General features: G+C 44.8%; 1 protein-coding gene across 1 annotated transcript in view; it reads left to right on the top strand.

Annotated features, from left to right (window-relative positions):
• Positions 1-9,632, top strand: part of ARHGAP39 (Rho GTPase activating protein 39) — a gene marked incomplete at both ends in the record, with an annotated part of 153,405 nt that extends 143,773 nt beyond the window's left edge. Inside the window, 6 exons of the mRNA XM_080339494.1 lie at positions 2,471-2,563; positions 5,373-5,446; positions 7,553-7,752; positions 8,882-8,973; positions 9,063-9,232; positions 9,438-9,632. Of these exons, the coding sequence (XP_080195620.1) occupies positions 2,471-2,563; positions 5,373-5,446; positions 7,553-7,752; positions 8,882-8,973; positions 9,063-9,232; positions 9,438-9,632 (824 nt within the window). The remainder of the gene's footprint in view (positions 1-2,470; positions 2,564-5,372; positions 5,447-7,552; positions 7,753-8,881; positions 8,974-9,062; positions 9,233-9,437) is intronic.
• Between the last annotated feature and the right edge of the window lie 480 nt (positions 9,633-10,112).

Raw genomic sequence — 10,112 nt, 5'->3', positions numbered from 1 at the left:
GACCCCAACGCAGGTGTCCACAAGGTGGCCGAGAAAGCCCCGTGTACGAATGCATCCCCAGACAGGGGGACAGGAGGTGCCCATGTCCCCAGCGCAGGTGTCAGCTCATGTCATGGGTGTCACTCACGCTGGATCGGTGTCACCGGTGGTGACGCCAGTGTCACCGGGGACAGAACCCCCCAGAGACACCCCAGAGACACCAACAGCGACTGTGCCCAGCGCCACCGGCCCCATTGGCCCCATTGGCCTCATTGGCCCCATTGGTCCCATTGGCCCCATCTCCGGCATCTGCTCCTCGTTACATGTTCATTTTCAATTTTATCGTCAGTTTTGGTTCATGTTTGTGTAATTTGTTCATAGTTTTATATTCATGATTTTTAGTTCATGATTTCTTTTTATTTTCATGTTAATGTTACTTATGTTTTCTTTCATTTCTATTTGATTTATTCTTTATATTCATTTCAATTGTCATTCACTTTTCTTTTTATTTTCTGTTTTATTTTCATTTTATTTCTTGTTTTCTCTTTATTTTCCATTTTATTTCTATTCCATTTTCATTATTTTGATTTTTTATTTCCATTTAATTTATTTTCATGTTGATTTTTCATTTCATGTCTTTTCATTTTCATTATTTTTTATTTTAATTTCAATTTTCAGCGCAATTTTCCTTTTTTATTTTCATTTTATTTTTTTATTTATTAATTTCCATTTTTTCTTTCTTTTTTACATTTTTGGTTTCATTTTCTTTTTAATTCTCATTTTATTTCTTTTACATTTTATTGACATTTTTCACATTTTATTTTCTTTTTTAATCTTCCTTTTCATTTATTTTTTCAATTTCCTATTTTTATTTTTCTTGTCATTTCATTTTTTATTTTCATTCTTTTCTTTTTTAATCTTCCTTTTTGTTGCATTTTTTAATTTCCATGCTTTATTTTTATTTTCTTTTTATTAATATTACTTTTAATTTATTTTTTAATCTCCATTTTATTTTTAATTTTCATTTCCTTCCTTTTCTATTTTCCTTTTTCTCTCCTTCTTTTTAAACTCCCTTTTATTTCTTTTTTAATTTTTATTTTCCTTTTTTCTATATTCTTTTTAAAATTTTCCTTTTCCTTTATTTTTTTATTTTCATTTATTATTTTCTTTTTCCTATTTTCTTTTTTTAATCTTCCGTTTCCTTTATTTCTTTAATTTTCGTTTTAAATTTCCTTTTATTTTCTTTTTTCTTTTTTAAATCTTCCTTTTCCTTTATTTCTTAATTTTCTTTTTTATTTTCTTTTCTATTTTCTTTTTTAAATTTTCCTTTCCCTTTATTTTTTTATTATTTTCTTTTTTAATCTTCCTTTTCCTTTATTTCTTTTAATTTTCTTTTCTTTTCCATTTTATTTTTTACTCTTCCTTCTTCTGTATTTTTTAAATTTTCTTTTTATTTTATTTTCTTTTGTATTTCCTTTTTTATCTTCCTCTTTCTTTTTTAATTTTCTTTTTTAATTTCCATTTATTTTCTATTTTCTTTTTTTTATCTTCCTCTTCCTTTATTTTTTATTTTTCATTTTTAATTTTCTTTTCTTCTCTTTTCTTCTCTTCTTTTCTTTTCTTTTCTTTTCTTTTCTTTTCTTTTCTTTTCTTTTCTCTTCTTTTCTTTTCTTTTTTTCTCTTTTCTTTTTTTTCTCTTTTCTTTTCTTTACTTTTATTTTCTTTTCTTTTTTCTCTTTTCTTTTCTTTTCTTTTCTTTTCTTTTCTTTTCTTTTATTTTCTCTTTTCTTTTCTTTACTTTTATTTTCTTTTCTCTTTTCTCTTTTCTTTTCTCTTTCCTTTCCTTTTCTTTTCTTTTCTTTTCTTTTCTTTTTTTTCTTTTTTCTTTTCTTTCCTTTCCTTTCCTTTTCTTTCCTTTTCTTTTTTCTTCTCCCCTTCCCTTCCCTTCCCTTCCCTTCCCTTCCCTTCCCTTCCCTTCCCTTCCCTTCCCTTCCCTTCCCTTCCCTTCCCTTCCCTTCCCTTCCCTTCCCTTCCCTTCCCTTCCCTTCCCTTCCCTTCCCTTTCTCTTCCCTTCCCTTCCCTTCCCTTCCCTTCTCTTCCCTTCTCTTCTCTTCTCTTCTTCTCTTCTCTTCTCTTCTCTTCTCTTCTCTTCTCTTCTCTTCTCTTCTCTTCTCTTCTCTTCTCTTCTCTTCTCTTCCTCTCCTCTCTTATTTTATTTATTTTATTATTTTATTTTATTTTATTTTATTTTATTTTATTTTATTTTATTTTATTTTATTTTATTTTATTTCCATCTTCCTTTCCTTTATCGTTTCCATTTTCACCTCTTCTTTTCACTTTCCATTTCCTTTCCTTTCCTTTCTCAGTTTTCATTTCGGTTCATTTCCGGTTCCAGTTCCCTTTCCGTTTGCATTTCCGTTCCCGTTCGCGACGTTAATTTGCGTTTCTGTTTCCGTTGCATCGTCTCCTCGTCGCTGTGTCCGTTGCCCAGTGACCCAGCACATTCACGACATCCTGGCCAGGAGCACTAAGAAGAAGCCCAAATTGCGCAAGAAACCCAAGCCCCATAGCGACCAGCACCATGGTAGGGGCTGCACCCCAAGCCCCCAACTCGGGGGGCAAAGCTTTCATGGCCCAGGAAATAACAGCAAGGGCACAAAGAAATTAACAGGAATTAATACAAATTAACATTAATTCATAGAAATTTATACCATACTTAATATACTCTTATAAATTACTAACATAAAGTAAATTATACAAATATAATGGGTGGTTATATATTAGATATCGTAATATATTATAGATATAGATATTACATATCATCATATTTTGTGTTTTATTTTATATTGCATATATTATCTATAGGGTTACCTATAAATATATGTTATTTATTTAATATATGTTATTTATTTCTAAATATATGATACATATATTTATAGGTAACCTTATAGATAATTTATATATATATATAATGTTATTAATTAAATATATTGTTTAACAGGAACATGGATAATGGAAATATAATAATAAAAATAAATATAGTATATGTTATATAATATATAATAATATATTATAATATATTAAAATATATAATAAATATAGATATATATTAATAAATACATAATTAATATAAATATATATTAATAAATACATAATGGATACAAATATAATATGTGGTATAGACTATGTACTATATTCTATATACCATATAATATATACTATATCATATATAACAAATAATATATACTATATAATATATAGAGTATAACATGTAAGATAATATTTAACATTGAGTATATATAATGTATATCACAGAATATATAATACGATATTTTATATAATTATAATTATATTATATTACATATTATTATAATTCTAATTATATATCATATGATATTATATATTATGATATTATATTGTATCTTATGCTATATTATATTTAGATGTAGAATATTACCTACTATATTTATATATATAATGTCATAGGTAAATATATATAACATTATATATAACATTTTATGTATTTATCTATAACATTACATAGGACATTTTATATAACCATAATATAAAATAATATCAATAATATGTTAATATGTATTACATATAATGTTATAGATAAATATATGATGTTATAGATAAATTATAATGTTATATATAACATTATCTATCAACACATGATATTTTATATCATATATATTATAAATGATTTTAAAGTCATTAACACAAGGGGGAAGGCAGGAATTTAATTAAGCGGCACCACCGAGAAGACGCTGGTGAGTTTGTGGGTGTTTGATGTTGACTTCGAGGTGACCACGAGTCCCCAAGGTGCCACAACTGTCACCAGTGGGACGGGGGGTCATGGGATGAGCCCCTTTTCCCAGTATCCTCTGGGGTTTGGGGGGTTTTGCTGAGAACCCCAAAACCAGAGCAGGATGTCGGTGAAGGTTCAACATCCAAGATGGAACCAAGAGGTTCCTGGTGCAACTTGAGGGACCTCAACCTGGAGCCCCAGCCATGGTGAGCCTGGGGTGGAGACACCCCAAGAAATGGCTTTGTAGCCATTAATTAACGTTGATGTTAAATATCTTCATCAACAACATTGATGGTGGGATCCAGGGCACCCTCAGCAAGATGCCACCAAGTTGAGTGGTGGGATTGACCCACCTGAAGGACCTGGGCAAGCTGGAGAAGTGAGGGCCTATGTGAACCTCCTGAGGTTCCACCAGGCCAAGAGGCAGGTCCTGCACCTGGGTAGGGACAACGAGGCTGGGGGATGGATGGAGAGTGAAGGACTTGGGGACACTGGTGGGTGACAAATGGGACAGGAGCTGGCCAGGAAGCCAATCATCTCCTGGGCTGCAACTTGATCTAGATAAAGATGTCCCTCACTGAAGGGTGGATGATCTAGATGTTCTTCAAAGGTCCCTTCCAGCCCAAATCCTTCTGTGATGCCTTGAACAGAGCATTGAGCAACCTCATCTAGTTGTAGACGTCCCTGCCCATGGCAGAGCGGTTGGTCTAGATGACCTTCAAAGGTCCCTTCCAACCCAAACCATTCCGTGATTCAATGACTCTAGCAGGTGGAGAAGGATGGGCACCAGCTTTGAGGTCACCCCCTCATCGGGGATGGACGGAAAAGTAGCTGGTCCCAAGTCCCCAAGTTTGGTTTGAACCAAAAAGGTCCCGTTGAGGGGTCAAAACTACAAATTTCAAAGTGACCAAAAGAGAGAAGGTGCCAGATGATGGATCTTTTTTGTTCATTTTGCCCATTTTTAAGCTCTTAGAAGAATTTATGGGGCTTCCAGCATCTTCTGGGGTGGTCCGGAAGGTACCACCAGATCTCCATAGCTCTAAGATGCAGGATGCTGGAACATCTTCCTTGAGATGAGCCCATTGGATGCTCCAAGGGTTGAGGGTGCCACCTCCTTGTTGAAGAACATCAGGTAGAGAGGATGGATGGTGTAGAGGGGATGAAGGTAGAAATGGTGGCATCAGGAGGAGAAGATGGATGGTGGGGCAAGTGACAGTGGCATTGATGTCTATGGGGTGACAAATCACCCCAACAGCTGGGACATCCCTGCACAAGGCCACCAGAGTGATGGAGCCAAGAGGATTCCAGGGCTCCACGTTTGGTGGGTACGAGGACATTGGCTTCTCCAAGGTCTGAGGCTCTTGGGGAGAAGGTTGAGTTGTGGAGATACCTCCTGCAAGAAGGTTCTCCTCAAAAACCCCCCAGGAGCGGTGACAGGGACAGAGATGGAGCATCCCAGGGTGGACCCTGAGCCCTTCCTGGAGCTGAGATGAGCTTCCCCCCTCCAGGAGGGGACAGTCCCCTCCTGTGACCCACCCCGTGACCCCAAGGTGACACCCACTCCCTCTCTTCTCTCTTGCAGGGGTGGCCATCAGCACCTACGCCAAGTACTGCTACAACAAGCTGCAGAAGGCTGCTCTGACGGGAGCCAAGAAGGTATCAGCCAAGCGTTGGGCATGGGGAGGGCCACCACCGTCCAGGGCCACCATAGGGCCACCAGGGTTTGAGGTTGGGGTCTGGAAGAGGAGGAGGAAGGATGAAGCTGAGGAGAGGGGGAAATAAGGTGGCAGCTTGTGCCAGAGACGTGATGAGGATGGTCTGGGTATCTCCAGCGTGGTTTAACCATCGCTGCATCTCCTCTGGGGACCTTCTGGGGATCTGCAGGGACGTTCTAGGGACCTTCTGGTGTCTGCCAGGTCCTTCCCAAACCTGCTCATCAGCAAGGGACCCAACAGGGAGTCTGGAAATGATCCCAGGAGCAAAAGCATGACAAGATGTTCCAGCAGCTCCCATGCACGTGTCCTCTCTGTCCATCTCCTCTTCCGCATCCCACCTGTGTCCATCTCCTCTTCTGCATCCCACCACCCACATGTCCACTGTGTCCATCTCCTCTTCTGCATCCCACCACCCAAATGTCCACTGTGTCCATCTCATCTTCTGCATCCCACCACCCAAATGTCCACTGTGTCATCTCCTCTTCTGCATCCCACCTGCATCCATCTCTTCTTCTGTGCCCCACCTGTGTCCATCTCCTCTTCTGCATCCCACCATACTCATGTCCATTGTGTCCATCTCCCCTTCTGTGTCCCACCTGTGTCCTTCTCCTCTTGTGTCCCACCACCACTGCACCCATCTCCTTTTCTTCATTCACCATGCATGTCCACTGTGTCCATCTCCTCTTCTGCTTCCCACCTGTGTCCATCTTCTCTTCCATATCCCACCATACCCATGTCCACTGTGTCCATCTCCTCTTCTGCATCGCACCACCCAAATGTCCACTGTGTCCGTCTCTTCTCTGCATCCCACCTGTGTCCAATCTCCTCTTCCATGTTCCATCATGCACATGTCCTCTGGTCCATCTCCTCTTCTGCATCCCACCAGTGTCCATCTCCTCTTCTGCATCCCACCATACTTATGTCCATTGTGTCCATCTCCCCTTCTGTGTCCCACCTGTGTCCTTCTCCTCTTGTGTCCCACCACCACTGCACCCATCTCCTTTTCTTCATTCACCATGCATGTCCACTGTGTCCATCTCCTCTTCTGCATCCCACCTGTATCCTTCTCCTCTTCTGTGTCCCACCACCACTGCACCCATCTCCTTTTCTCCATTCACCATGCATGTCCACTGTGTCCATCTCCTCTTCTGCTTCCCACCTGTGTCCATCTTCTCTTCCATATCCCACCATACCCATGTCCACTGTGTCCATCTCCTCTTCTGCTTCCCACCTGTGTCCATCTTCTCTTCCATATCCCACCATACTCATGTCCATTGTGTCCATCTCCCCTTCTGTGCCCCACCTGTGTCCTTCTCCTCTTCTGCATCCCGCCACCACTGCATCCATCTCCTTTTCTTCATCCACCATGTACGTCCACTGTGTCCATCTCCTCTTCTGCTTCCCACCTGTGTCCATCTTCTCTTCCATATCCCACCATACCCATGTCCACTGTGTCCATCTCCTCTTCTGCATCGCACCACCCAAATGTCCACTGTGTCCGTCTCTTCTCTGCATCCCACCTGTGTCCAATCTCCTCTTCCATGTTCCATCATGCATGTGTCCTCTGGTCCATCTCCTCTTCTGCATCCCACCATACTCATGTCCATTGTGTCCATCTCCCCTTCTGCGTCCCACCTGTGTCCTTCTCCTCTTCTGCATCCCACCACCACTGCATCCATCTCCTTTTCTTCATCCACCATGCACGTCCACTGTGTCCATCTCCTCTTCTGCTTCCCACCACACACATGTCCACTTCATCTTGGTGTAGATGCTCCAGCATGGCCGTGGCGCCACAGCAGAGCATGGGGGTCCTACCAAGCCCCATGGGGACAGTCCCCAGGGCTGGATGGAGACACCCACCAGCACATGGCCAACACTGGAGACCTTGGCCAGGTTGGCTGGAGCTCATCCATGGCTCCATCCACTGTTCCTACCACGCTGTGGGCTCTGGACATGTCACAACCATCCGTGGTGCTGGGATTGAGCAGGACCCCGTCCCGCTTGTGGGGACATTGATGCCACCAGTGACCTCTCTTGTCTCTCCCAGGGCCTGAAGAAGCCAAACATCGAGGAGATCCGCCATGCCAAGAACGCCGTCTTCAACCCTTCCATGTTCGGCAGCTCCCTGCAGGACATCATCACCATGCAGAAGGAGCGGTACCCTGACCGGCAGCTGCCCTGGGTGCAGACCCGCCTCTCCGAGGAGGTCCTGGCGCTCAACGGGGACCAGACCGAGGGCATCTTCAGGTAAAGCCACCTACAGCTGCAGGGAGACCCCCAGGATGGTGACATCATGATGGACCTTCTCATGGTGGAAGCCATAAGTGACCACATTACGGGACAGCCCCCAACTTCTCCTTGCTCCAAGGCCATGAGGAGTTCTCCACGGCAGGGTCACGCCCGTTCTTTGGTGCCCACCAGAGTCATCTTGGGGTCTTCACACGGCCCCATCTCGCAACAAGATGTCACGTCCCTATAGGGCAGCAACCTAGTCCTAAAATGGCTCCATCCCCAGCTGATGTCCCCTCTTGGATCTCCTTGATGTCCCCTCCTTGTTCTCCTTGATGTCCCCTCCTGGTTCTCCTTGGTGTCCCCTCTTGATTCGGCTTGGTCTCCTCTTGATTCTCCTTAATGTTTCCTCCTTGTTCTCCTGATGCCCCTCTTGATTCTCCTTGGTGTCCCCTCCTTGTTCTCCTTGATGTCTCGTCCATGTTCTCCTTGATGTCCTCTCCTGGTTCTCCTTGATATCCCCACTTGGTTCTCCTCAATGTCCCCGCTTTGTTCTCCTTGATGTCCCCTCTTGATTCTCCTTGGTGTCCCTTCCTTGTTCTCCTTGATGTCTCCTCCTTGATGTCCTCTCCTGGTTCTCCTTGATGTCTCTTCTCGGTTCTCCTCAATGTCACCTCCTGGTTCTCCTTGATATCCCCACTTAGTTCTCCTCGATGTCCCCGCTTTGTTCTCCTCGATGTCCCCTCTTGATTCTCCTTGGTGTCCCTTCCTTGTTCTCCTTGATGTCTCCTCCATGTTCTCCTTGATGTCCTCTCCTGGTTCTCCTTGATATCCCCACTTGGTTCTCCTCAATGTCCCCGCTTTGTTCTCCTTGATGTCCCCTCTTGATTCTCCTTGGTGTCCCTTCCTTGTTCTCCTTGATGTCTCCTCCTTGATGTCCTCTCCTGGTTCTCCTTGATGTCTCTTCTCGGTTCTCCTCAATGTCACCTCCTGGTTCTCCTTGATATCTTCTTTTGATTCTCCTTGATGTCCCCTCTTGGTTCTCCTTGAGCCCCACATGCACCCAGGGGTCCCCAAAGCCCGGGGAGTGTGTTACAAGGTGGGTCCCCATCTCTTGCTTGGGGACCAACGTCTCTTCTCCCCGCAGAGTCCCTGGTGACATCGACGAGGTCAACGCCCTCAAGCTGCAGGTGGACCAGTGGAAGATCCCCACCGGCTTGGAGGACCCCCATGTTCCTGGTAGGACCTCTAGGGTGCCATAGGGTGAAGAATCAGGTCCTCCACCCACCAGGTCTCAACACCTACTGATCTTCTGCTCCTCCCACCAGCCTCCCTGCTGAAGCTCTGGTACCGGGAGCTGGAGGAACCGTTGATCCCCCACGAGTTCTACGAGCAGTGCATCACCCACTACGAGAACCCCGAGGCCGCCATCACCGTCGTCCACTCTCTGCCCAGGATCAACAAAATGGTGCTGTGCTACCTCATCCGCTTCCTACAGGTAGGTCCAGGACCTCCCCGGTGTGTCCCCCAGGGCCACCACCCAGCCTGGTGGCCTCTCTTGAGGTGGTTTTGGGTTCCTCAAGTTGCTGTGGGCTTTCCCCACATGGTGACCTCCCTCTCATCCAAGAATCAGGAGGTCCACATGGTTCCTCTACCCATCTCCTACCACCCCATCACTTGCCGCCTTCCTCCCCACCCTCCAGGTCTTCGTGCAGCCAGCCAACGTGGCCGTCACCAAGATGGACGTCAATAACCTGGCCATGGTGATGGCCCCCAACTGCCTGCGCTGCCAATCGGACGACCCGCGGATCATCTTCGAGAACACCCGCAAGGAGATGTCCTTCATCCGGGTGCTCATCCAGCACCTCGACACCAGCTTCATGGAGGGTGTCCTATAGCGGCCGCCACCACCTGTCCCCTCCCGTCCCACCCCCCTCGCCCGAGGAGCACAAGCTGGACCCTGCAGAAGGAGGTGGCTTGTCCCACCATCTCTGTCCCCTCCTGCCCGTCCTACAGCAGGACATGGGACTGTTCTCCAAGCCCCATCCCAACCATCTCACTGCCCACCTGGTCACTGGCCATGTTGGGGGCCACCTGGGGATGGCAGCACCCCTGGAGTGGGCGAGGAGCATCCTGGGTGTCCCCTGTGGCCATGGGTGACAGCGGGGACCTGGGGAGCAGGTGACAACGTGGAGGCTGGTCAGGGATGTCTTCCTTGGGGTTGGGTCCAGCTACAGCGGAGAGCAGAGCCATGGGGCCACCATGGGGCCGGGAGAACCTCCAGGGCCAAGAGAAGCCACTAGTGATGCGCACCTGGAGAACGTGGCATATGGGGAACCAGAGTGACAACCATCCTGGTGGCAGAAGAGTCCCAGCTT

Source organism: Nesoenas mayeri, assembly GCF_963082525.1.
Source record: "Nesoenas mayeri genome assembly, chromosome: 2".
NCBI classification, from domain to species: domain Eukaryota; kingdom Metazoa; phylum Chordata; class Aves; order Columbiformes; family Columbidae; genus Nesoenas; species Nesoenas mayeri.
This window is presented reverse-complemented; position numbering and strand designations above follow the sequence as displayed.